This window comes from Electrona antarctica, assembly GCF_951216825.1.
Source record: "Electrona antarctica genome assembly, chromosome: 24".
Taxonomy (NCBI): Eukaryota; Metazoa; Chordata; class Actinopteri; order Myctophiformes; family Myctophidae; genus Electrona; species Electrona antarctica.
In genome coordinates, this window is record NC_136803.1 from 7434510 (window position 1) to 7455189 (window position 20680).

The following is a 20680-nucleotide window of genomic DNA, read 5'->3' on the forward strand; positions in this document are numbered from 1 at the left end:
TCATTTAGAACTCCCATTCAGACTTCTAAGCAACATGATACTGACACGCACTTAGGACTTTGATACCGATTTTAACATCTCGCAGGCTTTTTGTGCATCTTGTTTTCCATTCTCTACAGCTAATTATTTTTCTTTTTCCTTCCTGCAAACGTGGAAGCCTGCATAAGCGTTTCACCTCAATGTTACCTGTAATTGTGTTGTGACAATATAGTTGATTGATGACTAAAGTAATCAGGCCATGCATCTGTTCAGGCCGCAGCTTTCTGTTGAACCAGTTTCTCATTTGCAAAACCTGCCTACACCTTAAAATAAAATAAAAAATAAACTCAGTGCTTCATACACGTTTGTTTTGGAATGGCTCAGCCAGTTCTCTGGGGCTCACTCAGTTAACTTTCATTCTAAAACTATACCTGAAACTATAGTAGGTTCACTGCAACACATTTTCAAACTGAATTTCAAGTATCTTCTAGATGAAAATTATACATAAGAAAGTCAACTAAGTATTTGCAATTTACAGCATGTGCTTCTCAAAAGTGTTCATGTCAAGGACCCCCAAATGTATTTGTCCACAGGCACAGACACAGGCACAGACACCCATATTAAAATTACCAGGATTTGTGTATACGTGTTAAAAATGTGCATCCAAAAATAACAACTGGTTTACAGTATTTCTATCTTTTGTCCGTGCAGCTGACAGAAAAGAGAAAGGTAATCTGATCTGGTCTTTGTAAATGACTCCCATGAGAGAAACATGCATAAGGAGCTGCCAACTCTCAAGAAACTGACCGTGAAACCTATATGCTAACGACCGCTCTCACACCACACCTCCTATTTCTCACTCTGTCCTTTTGTTCATGCTGGGTTGCGGGGGAGCCCCCCCCCAAAAAAGGCGCCCAGACACACTCCATAACAAAAGCCTATAGGCCCTACCTGCAGAGAGGTATAAAGAGATTCCGCCTCCTGCCCTCAGCCAGACGTTTTGGTTCTGGGACTCTGTCTGACAGGAATACTACTTGGCCCTAAACAGAGAATACACTGTGGTAGAATTAATACCTGAGCACTATGACTGATCCAAAACTATAAGGAGATCTATGTCTCGCACCTTCCTACCTACATGACTGCCTGCCTAAATATGTCCCAAACCGCCCCCTAAGGTCTTCCACTGCTGGCCTGCTCGCTTTGCCTAAAAATGGTAACTAAAAAATACGGGGAAGCAGCTTTTTGCTTCTACGGGCCGACGGCGTGGAACAAACTCCCACTGTACCTTCGACAGGCAGCCTCTGTAGACATTTTTAAAGCACAGCTCAAGACCCACTTCTACACCCTTGCTTTTAATTGATTTGTTTTTTTAATTTTTTGTTATTCATGTCCTCACTGTATTGCATTACTGCTCTTGTTTTTTAATGTTTATGCCTTGCTTTTCTTTTCTTCTCTCTTCATTGCTCTGTAAAGCACGTTGAGCTGCATTTCATGTCATGAAAAATGCTATACAAATAAAGTTTTATTATTATTATTATTATTATTATGTACACTGTACAGACTCAGTGAACACATAAAGACCTGGCTCCCAATAGAGGACAGACTTATGCACCCACTGCACATATGAGGTGGAAACATACTTACCGTATAATGATTGAAAAATGTATTAACAGTTTGCAGAATGGGTACAGTTCAAGGAAAGTACGTCAATACAAAATCTGCTAAGAGGATAAAAACAGAAAAAGCACTAAGACTTGTTTACATAAGTGTCCTCAATTTTCAAATTCATCAAAACATTTAAAGACACACAAATTCTTCTATGCAAAAAATAAATCATCTTATAGAATACGAGACTGCTCGCCCCTTTACCAACTCGCCCCGGGCGTACAGCCGGCGGAACAGCGCGGCCTGGTATTCATAAAGTAATCTAAGTAAATTATGCTTAAACGGTTAAACCTAACCTTATTCCTAACCTCAGTAAAACAATGCCTAAACCTAACCCTATTCCTAAACTTAACCCCAGTAAAACTATGCCTAACCCTAAACTTATTTCTAACCTTATTCTCAGTAAAACAAAATAAAGAATACAAGAACCGCCGCACCGAGCTGTCGGTGTGAGGTCGGCGGAAAAAAGCTGGGGCGAGATGGAATTGGGGCGACCTGACCTGTTACCATCTTATACACGGCATCGATGTATTTTGTCTCCCTGCTCTTATATTGAGACATTTAGATCGTGTCAAAGGTCAAAGGTCATGTCTCACCACAGGATCATATTCTACATGAATTTTGACCTGATGGTCAAAATTCAATTTATCCTCAATTTATCCTCTGAGCATAGTGCAGTTTTAATTATTAATCTATTTTAATATACCCTTAATTATTGTTTTTGTTCAGTTTCTCTTTCCTTTTCCTACTGTGTTTATTATTTAATCCTTGACTGGAAAGCATGAGTCAGCTGCTGTTGTATGTGCTAAAGATGACTTACTTGACTTGTAAATACATTTGAGAAATTAGCCTACGGCTATTTTACTTTTCAGTAACACTTTCTAGGAAGGAAGCCCATTGTTTATAATCACAACATGCAGGGGCCTGAACTGATACATTGCGGCTTTTGGATTGTACTTTCACTTTCTACCACTGAGTGGCAGTAGAGACTGCGATGGGAGCGCAAGCCTTAGGACCAATGGGGACTGGCATGGCTCAGCCAGCCTCTCGAGACAGACTTTGTATTTTTTTTGTCTACGTGATCTGTGGAATTCATTGCAGCAGACAGACCCACAACCACATTAAAGACAAAGACAGGTTGCCAATATAATGGCTGAACTGCATGAGCACACAATTATGCCTCTAGAAAGATAGGTATATGAGGTTATAGCGGTCATAATGTAGTCTCGCATACGCATAGCCAGACATTTGAAAATTGCGAGAGGCAACAGTCTGGCAACATGAAGACTAGTCAAGTCAGAGTAGCAGTAAACTAGTAGACCAGATGTTAAATAGTGTGACTATCCTGATTGGCAATTTGAGTGTTGATATCCTGTTTTCTGCTTCCATCTAGCTGCAAATCACACACACACACACACACACACACACACACACACACACACACACACACACACACACACACCACACCACACCACACACACACCTAAACTAATACAGGCTACATTGGCTACAAAGGCAAGATAAACTTCCTTTCGAGTTTAGATGACACAGGTGGCCGGGTTCCCAATGTTGGTGACAGCAGGCCAGCTGGTCAGGGATACACTCACTCTCCAAGCTTGCGAGTGTGTGTGTGTGGATGGGCAGGCTTGAAGCAAATCATGTAAACAAGTCGTGTGCTTTTCATGGTGTCGACTCGTCCACAAAGTAACATAAAACCATAACCCATTCTACATACTGTGAAATAAATCAAATAAGTTTCAATCAATCAATAGGAAGAGCGAGTGCATGTGGTAGCCTGGAGCAGTTCATCAAATCTAAGATTATCATATACTTGGTCCTAAACAAACAAACATGAAACCAGATTTTTCTTTTATAATATAATCTCCCTATATGTTTCACTGATGGGCTACACTGCAGACATTAAAGGGATATTTCACTTTATTTCATTTCATCGTCTACTCAGGCCTATGTGAACACCCCAGACAGTTTTTAAGTTGCTTTATTCAGTATTTAGAATGATATTTGATATTCATTTTAGCTGCCCCGCCCCCTTCCTATTTCCCCATTGTAAATTCAATCTCTATTTTAACCATGATAGATTCATCGAAAACACCTGACCTTTTTTCTGGTGACTGATATTGTCCTTCTACTACGTGAGGGGGCCGTTGTTTTTCATTTAATGTTTTAATTTATTTTAATATACTTTTGTAATGTTTAGTCTCCTCCGTCACGAAGCAGAGTCCTCCACATTTTCCAAAACAATTATAAATTAAAATAGTAAATTAAAAACCACCTCACGTATTAGGAGGGCACTATCTGTCACCAGAAAAAAGATGGGTGTTTTCAATGAATCTGTCATGGTTAAAATGGAGTTTGAAGTTACAATCAGGGCAAATTAGCTATTGGGGCCCTTCAGGGAAACTGGACTGCGCAGTACTGGGTTTGAGGCCCTGAAAAGGGCTCCTGGGGACCTTCATTGGCTGTTGATTTTGTCAAATTTAGGTAAAAAATATGATAAAAAAAATCACACCCATGTGAAGTGGAATACGAGACTGCTCGCCCCTTTACCAACTCGCCCCGGGCGTACAGCCGGCGGAACAGCACGGCCTGGTATTCCTAAAGTAATCTAAGTAAATTATGCTTAAATGGTTGAACCTACCTTATTCCTAACCTCAACCCCAGTAAAACTATGCCTAACCCTAAACTTATTTCTAACCTTATTCTCAGTAAAACAAAATAAAGAATACAAGAACCGCCGCACCGAGCTGTCGGTGTGAGGTCGGCGGAAAAAAGCTGGGGCGAGTTGGAATTGGGGCGACCTGACCTGTTACCTGTGAAGTGAGGGGTGCTCTTATCATCATCTCATTCCGGCCAATCACATTCCTATATGGCCAGCTTTTAATGTTACAATATGATGTAAAACAGTCCTTTAATGATTGTGTTGGCACAGTGTTTACACTCGAGCGCTATGGGCCCCCCAAACCAATACGGACCCAGGGCCCTTGTGGGGGTTAATCAGTCCCTGATTACAGTGGGTTTGTATAGGAAGGGGGCGGGGCAGTTACAATAAATATCAAATATATAATCTAAATACTGAATCAAGTGACTTAAACACTGTCAGGGGTGTTCACATATAATTAAGCCCGAGTATAGACGATGAAATTACCAAAAGTTTTTTTGAAAGTGAAATCCATCCAGAATGTTAGACTTAAGACTACAGTGGAGCGCATGATGGAGTGTAGTATAGCCTATCATAGCGCATACATCCATGGATCCACCTGGGACCTGTGTGTGTGTGTTTCTACCCTAGCTGCAGTGGAGCGCAGCGCCACAGATTCCATTCCAGGAGGGAAGCACAGGTCTCGTGGTGGACTCCACCAGATCACTAATTAGAGCTGAGCTGTTGCAATATCACGAGTCTGCGAGTTTGTGTCTAGCACGCCACGGCCATGTCTCGCCATTGCCTTTCTTGACCGCGCGGCTCACCTCTTCTTCCTCATCTTCCTCCTCCTCCTCTTCGGTGAGGCAGACCTGACGCTCGCCGCTCCCGCTGTCTCCCCTCCCCTCCACTCTTCCCTTCCCCGGCCCCTTATTCGCGTTGACAGCGCACTTCTCACTCGGGTGTGACATTTCTTTTGAGGGTCTACCGGTCTCGTCGGGAAAATGACGGATTCCACAGCAACAGACCCCGCTGCCACCACCATCCCGGTCCCCTCTCCTGTCGTGGATCCCACCGCGGTTACAGTGGACTTACAGTGCGAGCAAGCGGACCCTCAACAGCAGCAGCAGCAGTCCTCAGCAGCGGAAGACAGCTCAGGAGAAGGTCTGAAGATGGATCAGGAGATGAAGATTACAGACAGCATAGAAGGCCAAGGTAAGCTTGGTTTGGTTGTAGTCTACAACTACAGCGCGCCGACCGCCTATGAGTCCAGCGCGCACAGCAACAGCATGCCATGGCGCGTAATGCACAGAGACTAGCCTATAAACTGACTCAACAGGCTGTGTAATGATAGTAAAATGTAAGGCAACTTGATGATAATGTAGAACAGTCTATTAAATAGTTTGACTCGGCAGATTAGAAGTTAGGGTGACAGGTGACAGACAGGTCAACTGTGAGTTTATGTTGGCACAACAATCATTATGGACAGATGTTCAATTATTATGGCCATTTAACACATTGGTTCCCAACCTTTTTATATACCTCAGAAAATATTTGGCTCTCCAAGTAGCCTATAACACGATTTTGAAAACACAGGACATGATGTTAAATCCAAACACCATAATAACTAAAATACGGGAGCATATACCTGACCTTTTTGTTCTATTCCTAACCAATCACTAATGTGATTAATCCGTTCTCAAATATTCTATTAAGGCTAGGTGTGCTGTCATGCTTATTTCAGCACGGCTGGATAGCCCATTTCAACCAATTGCTTGGTCAGAAGAACTAAATATTTCATTCCACTTTTGTCTTTTTTCACCTTTTTTGGGCGACTCCTCTGTGTCACCAGAGGGGGGCTCAAGTACCACCAGTGGTACCAGGCCAGTACTAGTGGTTGGGAACCTCTGGTTTTAACAGAGCCTGACAGGAGAGTGACTTGCTCTCATGTATATAAATGATTGATCAACATATATATTTGGTCCCTCAGCCCCATTCAATGGGATGATTTCTATAGGTATATTTCTAGGTAGGTATTGGGGGTATCCCTAGTGGTTCCCATTCCCAAACGTTTTAGTTCAAGACCCAAAAGGGAAATCTCTGCGTGTCTCTATCGTGAAAATAGCAGATCTACAAGCTCACAACAGGATTCTGTGAGCTTAGATCTGCATGTTTTCTCCACATATTCATTTTGTTTTATTTATCGATTTAAGAATTTGAATCTGATCCAAGAGTTTTTATTTGATAAATAAAATGAAGGCTACTCGTCGAAATCCTTTTGAAAAATGTTCTTTATTTTAGGAACGATAATATAGGCCTACAATGCTATATTAAGGCTACCCGTCATGACCCATTCAAATGGATCCTTGACCCGAAATGGGTCCTGACCCACTGTTTGGGAAACAGTGCGGCTACACAATCATCATCATCATCATCATCATCAGCTCAAAAGCCATTTGTCACTCTTTAATGTCTCACCTGTACAACACAAGTAATTCCCCATTTCCTCCCATAAATCCTCTCATTTTGAGGGGTGGGAGGACTTAAAAAGGTATAGTCTCCAGACTCAAGCGTATAAAATATGTGTTGTGAGCTGGTAAATTCCTACTATTTTCACTAGTTTGGGTCAGACATCTAATTTCACTTTTGTGTCTCGAGCTAAAAACTTTGGGAACCCCTGGATAGAGTACAGTACTGCACTGTGCTAAACTGTACCGTCTGTAGTGTACTAATACTGTAGCACTGTGCTATACTGTCTGTACCCCCCCTTTTTCCCCTCACTGTATATGTTTCTTTTCCCTTTTTACCTCCTTTATGATGAATTCCTGTTCTGTTCTTTGACTATATAGAAGTGTCTATGTGTACGTCTCTAAATGTTTTGATGAATTGAACATGGTGGACCCTCTTGTAAACAAGTGTAATGCTTAATTGGGTCGTCCACTCACAGTTAACAGTCTTTGTATTGAGTTTGTGCTTGAAATGTACTGTAATTCTGCAAACTGTTAATAAATATTTCAATCAATCAATCAATACTAATACTGTACTGTGCTATATTGTACTGTGCTATACTGTACTACAGTGTACGGCGCTGTGCTGTACTACACCGTATATTCTAATCATGGCTGTTCTTGGCAGGTCTTCTGGAGAGCAGCATGCGACTGAAGCCCCACGAGGCCCAGAGTTATCGTAAGAAAGCTCTCTACGTGTCCTGGGTGTCCATCTGCATCACCATCGTCTTGGCCATTGCAGCTTTCAGTAAGTGCCTTTTGGACCTTCAGTTTCGTGCATCATACGTATACCGTGATCTTATTTGTTTGTCTTTGTGTGCCATCTAAAGTATATTTGTCTACTCTGTTTCACCGACACTTACCAGAGGAAATGGAGCTTTGTTGGATCCCCCCATTTAGCATCTGGGCTCTGGGATACATGGTCTTCTCAAAGGCAGATGTGACATCTGTCCTACAGCCCGGCTCATTTTGTGCCACTCCACAAGTGTCGACCTCTCGCTTGCCTTGACAGCTGACTGTGTTATTTGAAAAATGCCATTTAGTGGCACCGGAGCCTATCTGCCTTCTGAGACGGTCAACATGCTCATGAGACACGGCAGTCTCCCATAGTGGTGCTGCTGACAGAAAGTGTGTGTGTGTGTGTGTGTGTGTGTGTGTGTGTGTGTGTGTGTGTGTGTGTGTGTGTGTGTGTGTGTGTGTGTGTGTGTGTGTGTGTGTGTGTGTGTGTGTGTGTGTGTGTGTGTGTGTGTGTGTGTGTGTGTGTGTGTGTGTGTGTGTGTGTGTGTGTGTGTGTGTGTGTGTGTGTGTGTGTGTGTGTGTGTGTGTGTGTGTGTGTGTGTGTGTGTGCGCGCGCGGGGGGTCAATTGAAGCTTACACCATGCAGTAGTGATGGTAGCAGCCATTGTAAATAGAATAGATTTCACTATATGGGTTCCTATGGCAATTTTTGCAAGAATATACGACTTGAACCACTCGCCGGTGACACTACAGCTTCAGAATTCAGTTCACTTCATCCAAGTTGTAGAGCAAAATGTGAAACTCCTAGGTTAATATTAACCAGACCTTATATTCGGTACAAATAAAAAAACTATTGAAATCATTGGAAATGTGACCCTTTGACTGACTATATCTATACCGCTTTCAGAAAAATAGAAAGAACACATTTTTGCCTTTGGGGGAGAATCCTTCTGGTTGAAGTGCTTTGCAGTAAGCCTCCTACAGGCATGTCAAGGATGTGAACCCATATGCTGATAGGATGAGTCACTCTGTATTGTACGCCTGAGAGAAGATAGGAAAGAGCTTACTTCTTCTCAAACTGACATTTCTCCCTGTTGATCGCAATTGAAAGACTTTAAAAACAATCTTTATTCAGATGCAAACTATCGCCACCCACCCTCCGGCCGGCTATGGGATGTGACCATGACTACAAATCCCATAGCCTGTAATAAACAGATTGAGAAAAGTGAAAAATGGGCTTCACCACTCCCTACATACAAGCAAATGGTCAATGCCCATGTGCAATTTCAGATCAACGGTTACTGGTCAACTCACTGAGGAGCAAAATGGACGATGGTTCATTTAATAGGATATGATTCAGCTATGAATGCAGTTGTCAAAAATGCGGAAAGCTAGATTCACTCCGTTTTTCAGTACACTGTCCACTTTTGGGGATGTCCTAGCATCTGCTTACTGTCCACTTTTGGGGATGTCCTAGCATCTGCTTACTGTCCACTTTTGGGGATGTCCTAGCATCTGCTTACTGTCCACTTTTGGGTATGTCCTAGCATCTGCTTACTGTCCACTTTTGGGGATGTCCTAGCATCTGCTTACTGTCCACTTTTGGGGACGTCCTAGCATCTGCTTACTGTCCACTTTTGGGGATGTCCTAGCATCTGCTTACTGTCCACTTTTGGGCATGTCCTAGCATCTGCTTACTGTCCACTTTTGGGGATGTCCTAGCAGCTGCTTACTGTCCACTTTTGGGGACGTCCTAGCATCTGCTTACTGTCCACTTTTGGGGATGTCCTAGCATCTGCTTACTGTCCACTTTTGGGGATGTCCTAGCATCTGCTTACTGTCCACTTTTGGGGATGTCCTAGCATCTGCTATCTAAAACAATGTGAAGCCAGGGCACCTTCCCAGTCGGATGCTATAGACTATATAGTATCTAGACTAGAGGTTCCCAAACCTTTTCATGCCAAGGACCCCCAAATTGACACTAATTAGCCCACGGACCCCCCATTTGAAAAGATGTGCCAGGGACCCCTCCATAAGAGAAGATTTGTATGTCTCTAGCAGTGATTTTTAACCCGTTTCATGTCAAAGACCCCCAGTTTGACATGCATTAGTCTACGGACCCCTATTTAATAGCATTTCTATCTCTGGGACCCCCAATTTATATTGTAAAATCAATGCTAATTTAACTCTGAGAGCGTACAAATGGAACCAAATGGACCCTAACGGGTCCATTTGGTTCCATTTGTACACTCTCTGAGTTACAGACCCATAAGGGTCCATTTGGTTACAAACTATCATCTAGCTGGGTCCCCCCTGGAACTCCCTCAAGTACCCCTGGGGGTCCCCGGACCCCACTTTGGGCACCCCTGGTATAGAGTTTAGAGAGCCTTGATCTAACATAAAAATGCAATGTTCATCTCCTGCTGCTCCCAACGTTCATCTCCTGCTGCTCCCAATGTTCATCTCCTGCTCCCAAAGCTGCTTTAAATGAGGATTTAGCTCTTGATAGCTAATGCATAAGTAAAAAGGACAGGTGCTCTGCAGCAGCATAGTTGATCACCTCAATATCCAGTGGTTTGCCAGTGGGCAGAAACACCATCCCCTTCTAACACACACAGCGCTATACCTCCTATAGGTCCTCCTCACCCTGTTGAACAGACCCTAACCCACGCTAATACCTCCTATAGGTCCTCCTCACCCTGTTGAACAGTCCCTATAAACGCACTGACAGAGAACGCCCACCCCGTCCGGATTCCCACCCACTTGTGTTCGTTGGTGTGTCCGGAGGCACTACTGTGGAGGAAACAAACCCCAGTGTCAACAGTGGTGGGCAGGAACGCTATCCACGTTTCAGTGTGTGTGTGTGAGGTGTGTGTGTGTGTGTGTGTGGGGGGTGTGTGTGGGGGGGGGGGATAACAGAAACAGGATAGGTGAGCAGTCTGAGCACCAAGGAAGAGTGAGCACCCCGGTGTTAAATTGGCTATTTTTGCCAGAAAGAGTTACAAAATATATACTGTATATATATATATATTTGGAGATCTGAGGTGGATTGAAAAAGAAAACAGGCTGGAATTTGACAGAGTGCTGCTGTTATCAGAGTGGAAATTGTGGAATTACAAATAGTAATTCAATTTGTTCTGGTTGAACTGGCCACAAGATTGGACTCTTGTCTTGGTTCACTGTGGAGGTTTATTGAGGGGGCCTAGTAGCTCGTTACTGATGTGACTGAAAAGGAGGAGAGGAGAGGAGAGACTTTATTGAGACTTTATTCAGGAACACTTAAAGGACCACTTCACCACTTTCCAACATCTCCATATAATTGGTCCTCACTAATGTTCATGATAAAACACCACCATTTTGTCCTACTCAGTCTGTGTCTCATAGGAGGGCTTTGGGCAGTTCGGACACCCGTCCACCAGTGACATCATCATTAGGCAGATTGTTTTTTAAACAAGTTTTTGTTTTAAAATATATTTAGATTTTTATTATCGTGAGAACGATGGCTTCAACTTTTGCATTGCAACTTTTCAGGAAAAGAAAGCCTGCCGTTTCTATTAGCTTGGATTCACCATCGATGATGTCACTGGTGGACGGGTTTCTGAACTGCCCACAGCCTTCCTATGATACACAGACCGAGTAGGGAAAAAATGGTGGTATTTTATCATGAACATTAGTTAGGACCAATTATAGGAAGAGAAGTTGAAAAGTGGTGAAGTGGTCCTTTAAGTCCCTTCCTGAATTGAATACAATCCATGTTGGTTCAGGCCCTTCCTATTGTGAAGGTGGTAGAGCAGAAGTGGCTAGGCAGGCTTGATCAGCTGATAATCATTTCCTTCTTCCCCTTACTTTGTGTTCACGTCGCATGCCTTAAATACTGTGCATGTTTCTTCCCCTTACTTTGTGTTCACGTCGCATGCCTTAAATACTGTGCATGTTTCTTCCCCTTACTTTGTGTTCACGTCGCATGCCTTAAATACTGTGCATGTTTCCATCTGTATCTGTTACATCACAATGGAGTGTCCCCCTCTTTGCGTCTCCGGCTGCTCTCTGGGTGTCACGCTTGAAATATACAGTACAATATAGTATACACTGCTTAGCAAACATCTTACACAGAGAACATATAGCCTAATGACTGTTCCCTACACATCCTGTTATAAAACCTAGAGTAGGCTTACATCGGGACTGCCCAATCAAGTATCGCCGTTCAGACTGTAAACAGACTGGTAAGCTTTCTACCAATGTTTTTACATCACTGAGTGTACAGTATGTTTGTGTAGAATATTGGCCCTACAATGAATGATTGACAGAATCATTAGGCCCACTGGCAGAGCCAGTGGGCCTAATGAGGCCAACTCCTTTCACCTGTGCAATTTCCAGCCTCTGCCTCAGCCAATTGAGGCTCAACCAATCAGGCTCTGCCAGTGGGCCGAATTGATTTCCAAGTACACTTTTCAGTTTGCAGTCTTCACACACAGGCACATACACAGATAGTCCATGTGGGACACCGGCTGACAGTTAAAACGGGTGCTATGACAACGTATATCATTAGGTTCCCAAGTTGCATCGTTCTCAAGTAGGCCGGTGGCCGACTGCGACGGGCACGTACAGGTCTAGTCTAACTATAAAGTCTCTGTACGTACGTATGTCTGTAATCCACGTAACTCGAGAACCGTTCGCCCCACCACCTTCAAATTCAACATATGCGTTCCACACCCCCACAGGGATGCAGTGCCCGGTGTCGAGTCGGTCTGACCCACCGTTGTCCAGAACCGCCACAAAAGGCCTCTGCCCGGGCTCTGGACAGGGCCCCTGCCCAGTGTCCATGTATGGAGCTGGACTGTTCTGACATCATTCTGACGTCTGCATGGACTCCATATTTGGGCATGCCTGACAAAGAACTCCATATATGGACATAAACGGGACAAAGACATAATATCTGGGTGGGGCATGCATTTCCAACTTGCATCGTTCCAAGTAGGCCAGTGCCCAACAGGCAACGGTGTAGAGGCTCCAACGGGCACTGCTCTAATATAATAATACATTTGGAAAAATGTAAACTTTCCCCTTACACACAAGGTCGTTATCGGTGTTGGTATCGGTCGACCGGGAGAAAAGAAATCGGTGATCGGGACCGGTCCCCAAAAACTAACTTCCTCCATTAAATGCTGTATGCTTAACTATGAGCTTAACTAAAAGGCCTTACATTCCGACATTTGTCTAAGATTACATTTAGTTGGGATTCTCTTTAATGTGCTGTAGTGAAGATGGCTGTCGCTCCCTCGTCCTCCTACTCATAGAGTCTGAAGTGTGCTGTAGTGAAGATGGCTGTCGCTCCCTCCTACTCATAGAGTCTGAAGTGTGCTGTAGTGAAGATGGCTGTCGCTCCCTCCTACTCATAGATGGCTGTCGCTCCCTCCTACTCATAGAGTCTGAAGTGTGCTGTAGTGAAGATGGCTGTCGCTCCCTCCTACTCATAGATGGCTGTCACTCCCTCCTACTCATAGAGTCTGAAGTGTGCTGTAGTGAAGATGGCTGTCGCTCCCTCCTACTCATAGATGGCTGTCGCTCCCTCCTACTCATAGAGTCTGAAGTGTGCTGTAGTGAAGATGGCTGTCGCTCCCTCCTACTCATAGATGGCTGTCGCTCCCTCCTACTCATAGAGTCCTTTCCTCTTGTTTCCCTGCTCTATTCTTGTCTCCTCCACGTGACGTCATGTCTTTAATTACACTTAACAATTTTGTTAAAAAACTAAAAACAACTTAATGAGTTGCTTACCGTTACTTGGATCTGTGGACTCATATCCGGCATGAAGGAAAACACGTGTGTGTGTGTGTGTGTGTGTGTGTGTGTGTGTGTGTGTGTGTGTGTGTGTGTGTGTGTGTGAAAGAGAGAGAGGAACAGAAACTGTATAGTGTGTATAGCAGTTTGAGTTTATTAATCAATTTGAAAGCTTGGTAGAAATCATTCTACAGCACGTGTCCCCTACTATTATGTCCGACCTATACACTACTACTCCAAGTCTGAATAGCACCGAAAAGGAGGGGGGGGGGGGGGGTGGAAAAGGAGAAGAAGCTTGTAACCTTGTAGAGAGAATGGCCCTTGAGAGAGAGAGAGCGAGAGAGAGAGAGAGAGAGAGAGAGAGAGAGAGAGAGAGAGAGAGAGAGAGAGAGAGAGAGAGAGAGAGAGAGAGCATCCAGTCCTTCCATACTCACATTGGCTGATTATATTATTAACATCACTGTAAGTGTGTGCGGGAATCTTCTGCATTTATAAGTGCTGAATTGACAGGAATCAAGTTAAGTATGCGCAACACGCTGCATGGCAACCCCACGTTGAGGTTCAGGCCCCATGGGTAATGCCTCCATGAGAGGCCCTTGCCCAATGCCCATCCCTAACTGGCAGTGCTGTTTTTGACAGCAAATTCATATAGTCACTTTGACTATCTCTTAGTCGACTAGGCCTAAATATCATAAGATTTTAGTCGACTAAATCTACAGTTGATTTAGTCGACTAAAATGTATTTTGGCGGGCCTTGATGCTGTCGTAAGACTGATTTTACACTTGCTGTGTTGTGAGATTGTAGATCTGCTATTTTCAAGTGTAAAATGACTTATACTGGATCTCTTGTCCACTAGTCCCTTCCTAACATTAGTCTAGTTTTTATTTGTTGACGAAATTGTCAATATATTTAGTCTTAGTCATCATAAGTTTATTTAGTTTATTTAGTTTCCATCAGTGAAAAAAGGCAGTCGACGAACATTTTTAGTCATAGTTTTAGTCGCCGAAATCAACACTGCTCTCTGGTGGCCCTGAAGTCTGTATATGTATGTGTACCTCATCCGTCACCACCTGGCTGCTCCCATTCCCTATACTGTAGATGTGAGGTCTATGATTGATGATAACGCCTAGGTAATGCACACAGTAAAACATTAGCATTATGTAAACACACCAGCCAGCTCTGGCTGCCATGTGTGTGCGCGCTCGTGCGCGCCCACATGCATATGTGTGTGTGTCTGTGTGACTGTGTGTGTGTGTGACTGTGTGTGTGTGAATTCTCCTACTGATAAACAGGTGCAGCTGGCAGGGACATGCATGCACAATCACAAAATAGAAGCAATTTAGTATAGTATCTACAAATCTATCTACATGTTGAATGAGCAAATGAATGAATGAATGAATGAATGAATGAATGAATGAAACTCATATTCAGCTCCACGGCACACCATTTTTCCATCTCAGAGATGTATTGTTTGTTGAGGCCTGAGGCCTAGTAATAAAACAATAAAACATATGAAACGTTGTCGCTTAACTGCTCTAAAACAGCAGCCATTATGGAAGATTAATAGGGAATCTCACTGTTGATGTTCCAGGCTATAGCCAGCAAAATAACGTCAGTCAAGGCTGTATCTGTAATTCCCTGTTGTGCTTCTGTTGTCTGATGCATCTGGCTTTGAAGAAAAGTTTTTGAAAGAAGAGAAGTGGTATGGTAGGACTCGAGCATGTAGTGTGCAGACCATGTCAGTGGAATTGCGTTGCTAGGCAACAGTTTGGGTCGAAGTTTATTTCCTGTCAGTTATATATACTGATATTCGCAAAGTAAACACAGCAGCAAGAAACAAATGTTGTCAAGTGTGAAAAGGTCTATCTATAGACAAATCTACAGAGGGGTGCCCTGGGCGCAGCCATTACTGAGGTGTACCATTAACATATTACCTACACCTGGCCTACGGGGCACTGCTCCATGGATTAGTGCCCTGTAGGCCAGGTTCTAGGTAATCAGTTAATGGTACACCTAACACCTCAGCAACGGCTGCGTCCAGGGTACCCCTCTGTGGATTTGTCTATACAATATACAGTAGGCACACATTGAGTGCATTTGTGTAGCTAATGTGTGTACAGTGTACCTACTGTACGTCAGTGGTTTTCAACCAGTGGTGCGGGGGCCACCAGTGGTCCTTGAGGGGGTTCCAGGTGGTCCCCAAAATGGAGAGTTGGTAACCAAATGGGACCATTACAGATCTTGTAACTCTTGAGAGTGTAAATAGTTCAATTATTGTTAAGCATCTGCATTAGGCCTACTTAATTTACAAGAAGTCTATACAAAATTAGAGAATGTAGAAGAATTTTGATCAACGTTATCTCTCCTAATAAACGTCAAACAAAATATTCTTTAGTTTTGGGTCCGAGAGGTTAACCCATTTGTACACTCTCTGAGTTGCAGACCCATAAGGCTCCATTTGGTTCCAAATGATCATTTAGCTGGGTCCCCCCTGGAACTCCCTCAAGTACCCCGGGGGGTCCCCGGACCCCACTTTGGGAACACCTGGTATACAGTATGCACACAGTGAGTGTGTTTGTGTACCTAATGTGTGTACCTACGTGAAAAAGCCCACCGCTCCGTTAGAACTCTGCCCCCGCCGACACCACGGTGCTTCCTTGGGAGCCAATTATCTGCTTCCTTTGACGACTGCACCGCGGCATGACGCTAATTTGCACTCGGCTTGAAAGCCAGCCAATGGGGGGGGGGGGGGGGGGACAGACAGGTGCATGTCACTGAGAGACAGACAGGTGCATGTCACTGAGAGACAGACAGGTGCATGTCACTGAGAGACAGACAGGTGCATGTCACTGAGAGACAGACAGGTGCATGTCACTGAGAGACAGACAGGTGCATGTCACTGAGAGACAGACAGGTGCATGTCACTCAGAGACAGACAGGTGCATGTCACTCAGAGACAGACAGGTGCATGTCACTCCAGAGACAGACAGGTGCATGTCACTCCAGAGACAGACAGGTGCATGTCACTCAGAGACAGACAGGTGCATGTCACTCAGAGACAGACAGGTGCATGTCACTCCAGAGACAGACAGGTGCATGTCACTCCAGAGACAGACAGGTGCATGTCACTCAGAGACAGACAGGTGCATGTCACTCAGAGACAGACAGGTGCATGTCACTCCGTCTATATATAGTTTTGACATGCCAGTCCAGTCTGTAGGTTTTTAGATAATGTTGTTTGGGACCAAAGTGGTGGATGGACGGATTTATAGAAAGACTGACATTGCCATAATTTTTTTTTTATCCCCGTCACAAAAGGGGCTAAAAGTATATAGCCATTTCTCTATTAAATATCCACAAGCCTATAGCGTCCCTTTTCTTGGGCGAACGTTCTGCTAAAATAGCAGATCTACAGTAGTTAGATCGGCCATCTTGGGGAAATATATTTAGTGTAGAGTGGGGAAAAGGAGGTGGACTACACCGTAGACCTCTTTGGATTCTTGTCAAAGCAGCTATTTTCATTAATTTGACAACAGTTTGGGTTTTGAAACCTTGTGACTAAAGCCACTTTATGAGTGAAATATCCAGTTCTCCATGGGTACGTGTGTGTGTGCATGTGCGTGTGTGTGTGTGTGTGTGTGTGTGTGTGTGTCTCTCTCTCTGTGTGTGCATGTGTGCGTGTGTGCCTGCATATTCTCACAACCGTGTGAGGTATTGAAGTCCTTGTGTAAACAGAAGATGAAAGCCTGGCATGTGGACTATACTCTCAAACACTCACGATGTGTGACGGTTCCCCATCAAAGAACAACACACCAACATACAGCTATTTAGTTAGCTATCCCGCTGCTGATATTTACTTTTAATTCTGCAAGCTGTCATCGCCTATTTATAATTGCATTCTGTTGGCAGCGATCAGAGCTGGGAGCAGATGTGTGTGTGTGTGTGGCGTGTGTGCGTGCGTGCGTGTGTGTGTGTTTGACACACATGGGGCTCTTCACAGTCATCTCCTGCCACCTCATCTCACACCAGTGGTGCAACATGCCATCAGTGGCCGAACAACTTTTAGCCTGGTTAACCCATTTTGGCCTGAGATCAGATTCTAAAAATGTCTTCTACATCCTGACAGTTTTCTGAAAAAGCTATGTTTCTATGTCAGTCGTTCTTCGATTTTTCAAAAATAGCAGACCTACAAGCTCGTAGCGCGCCACTCGGTGGCGCGCTATGAGCTTGTAGATCTGCTATTTTTCAATAGCTAAAGCATAACATAATGCTAACACCAAAAGGGGTTCCCGCCCAAAATTGGTTAACCCCCCCCCCCCCCCCCCCTGTCAGATTTCTTCAGGCTAGAACAACTTAATCCATTTACTGAGACTGAGACTCATTCTAAAAACGCCTTCTAAATACTAAAAAAAATATCAAATCAGATATTAATTTAAAAAATACAAAAATGTTATCTAACTATAAATGCAGTCTCTGTGTGTATGTCTGTAATCCACGTAATTCGAGAACCGTTTGACCCACCGACTTCAAATTCGACACGTGTTCCACACCACCACAGGGAGTGCAGTGCCCGGTGTCGAGTCGGTCGGACCCACGGTTGTCCAGAACCCCAAAAAGGCCTCTGCCCGGGCTCTGGACCGGGCTCTGCCATCAATGCATTGAAACGGACAAAAATCACGTTTAGTGGACGTGTCTACTAACCTACCGCAACCCGTCTCCAGCGCGAAACGTTATATTGTGACATGTTGGAGAAATTCAGTAGACTGCATTCTGCCTTCATCACAGCTACGGTTTTGACAGCGGTGACGTGCGTTGTCTAACCCTAACTCTAACCTTAACTTAACCAGCCACGTAAGTCCCCTAACCTCTGTTTTAACCGGCCACGTAGTCAGTTGACAACACGCGTTGTCCGCACAGAATGCAGTCTACTGAGATCTTGGTAGGTCAGTAGACCAGACAGTGGCCCTGTGGTTAGAGTGTCCGCCCTGAAACTGGGAGGTCGGGGTTCGGGTCATACCAAAGACTGTAAAAATGGGACCCAATGCCTCCCTGCTTGGCATCAAAGGGTTGGATTGGGGGTCAAATCTACTAATCAAATGATTCCCGAGCGCGGCGCACGCTGCAGCTCACCGCTCCTTGGCTGCGGCTCAACCGCTCCAAGAGATGGGTCAAATGCGGAGAACAAATTTCACTGCGGTAACGTGTGTGACAAATCGTATGACTTTGACTTTGACTTTAGACGTGTCTACTGGAGCATTGATGCTGTGATTAAACATGCTTTTGTCCCTTTCAATGCATTGATGGCAGAGTGCATGACTAGGTGGCCCCTACCCCCAAAACCACCACTATGCTATATTATACAGTCCCATGTGGTGGACAAAAGCACTATACTAGGCTATACTATTGCATTATCATGCTAAATAATAACCCATTAAAGCTTGATGTTACATCGCCTGCTACTGCAGGCCTTACAAGCATTACTTTCTTTCAAAGCCTTTGGGACATGATCACAAAACATGTAGGCCATTTGAGTTATGGTTAGTTACATGCTATTCATTTTATTTAATGCAGTTTTGATTAGTTAAAAGTTAAAACAAACGGACGTTCACTTCTACTAAGAGTTCAGCACCACGGAGAGCGATGATGTAATTTTGGAACCCACTTCAACTAATGAACAATACTGTAAAATACCATAGAATGGTTAGGGAAAATGGCACAGCGGCCCATCAGTTTTCAAGTACAACTGCAAATCCAATTTAAAGCAGTAGGCAGTGGCACCACTGTTTATGTAAATGTCATGGGCCTGCCTGACATACCAGGGGGATTGCCCCATGCTATTTACACAACCCAGGAACAATGTCATCACATCCAGACAGACGAAGGGAGGTAGGGCTCGTCCTCCTGGTCGGGTTGATGCATTCATGCCACACATCATTCGCCTCTTACAAAAAAAATCTGACCTGTCTGAAGTGAGTGGTGCTGTACTGTACTGTACTGTACTGTACTGTACTGTACTGTACTGTACTGTACTGTACTGTACTGTACTGTACTGTACTGTACTGTACTGTACTGTACTGTACTGTACTGTACTGTACTGTACAAGCTCTCCTCCCTGGCCTCTGTGTGTGTGTGTGTGTCTGTGTCTGTGTGTTAGGCTGCACAACAGTGAGACTTGGTGGTGTGCTAGGCTGCACAACAGTGACACTTGGTGGTGAAAATATGCTATCTTCGTGCCCAGGGGCACAGCCAGGGACACACATTGCTGTCTATAGGAGTGGCTAGCACCACTCAAAAACCTAATAGAATACGCACATCACTTAGTTAAGGTGCTGGGTTGGAAAGTGACATAAGAAAAAGAAAAGAATGCACACACTCATCTGCTCCAATATAATTTATTGAAGACGTTTCGTTTGACCAGATGAAGAGCCTTGACTCGAAACGTCGTCAATAAATTATATTGGAGTAGATGAGTGCACTGTTGTGACGAAAAGAGAGTTGAGCCAGAAGGCAAAGCTCTCTGTCTACCGAGCAATCTTCGTTCCTACTCTCACCTATGGTCATGAAGTGTGGGTCATGACCGAAAGAATAAGGTCGCGAATTCAAGCGGCCGAAATGAGTTTTCTTCGACGGCTGGCATCTCCCTTAGAGATAGGGTGAGAAGTTCAGTCACACGAGAGAGACTCTGAGTAGAACCGCTGCTCCTTCGCCTGGAAAGGAGTCAGCTGAGGTGGTTCGGGCATCTGGTTAGGATGCCTCTCGGGCGCCTCCCTAGGGAGGTTCTCGATGCACGGCAGAGAAGCTCCCTAGGGAGACCCCAGGGCAGACCGAGGCGCAGTTGGAGGAAACACATCGACTCACTGGCCTGGGAACGTCTCGGAATCCCCCAGGAGGAAGTCACTAATGTTGCTCTGGAGAGGGAAGTCTGGAGCACTCTGGTGGAGCTGTTGCCCCCGCGACCCGACTACGGATAAGCGGTTGAAGATGGATGAATGGATGGATAGATGAGTGTGCGGGTTTATTCTTCTTTTTCACATTCTGCCCCTTACGTAGCCTAATGCAAAAGCAATGGAGGAAGGTAGAGCCAATACTACGCAGTGTAAAACCAACATTACACAGCCCTAGGTACAGGCCACCATGACTGGTGGTGAACGCCCCACCGATAGTGTATTCATCAGTATTCATAGTGAGTAGACCGATTTCATGAAAGACCACCAGTATGAAACATAATTCAGCAAACAGAACACAGCTAGATATGAACAACAATGCTTTTGTGTACCAGTATTTACAGTGAAAATCATGCTCATCTCAGCTCTTATAGCCCACTGTAACTAACGACTGTGGCTCAGGAGGTAG

General features: G+C 44.4%; 2 protein-coding genes across 3 annotated transcripts in view; one reads left to right on the forward strand and one right to left on the reverse strand.

Annotated features, from left to right (window-relative positions):
* LOC306917038 (cyclin-T2-like) overlaps positions 1 to 20680 on the reverse strand; it is a 46744-nt gene that overhangs the window by 11625 nt on the left and 14439 nt on the right. The window lies entirely within an intron of this gene.
* Positions 5432 to 20680, forward strand: part of LOC306917040 (transmembrane protein 163a) — a 48646-nt gene continuing 33397 nt past the window's right edge. The window contains exons 1-2 of the mRNA XM_079495160.1: positions 5432 to 5518; positions 7439 to 7558. Of these exons, the coding sequence (XP_079351286.1) occupies positions 5476 to 5518; positions 7439 to 7558 (163 nt within the window). The 5' untranslated portion in view covers positions 5432 to 5475. The remainder of the gene's footprint in view (positions 5519 to 7438; positions 7559 to 20680) is intronic.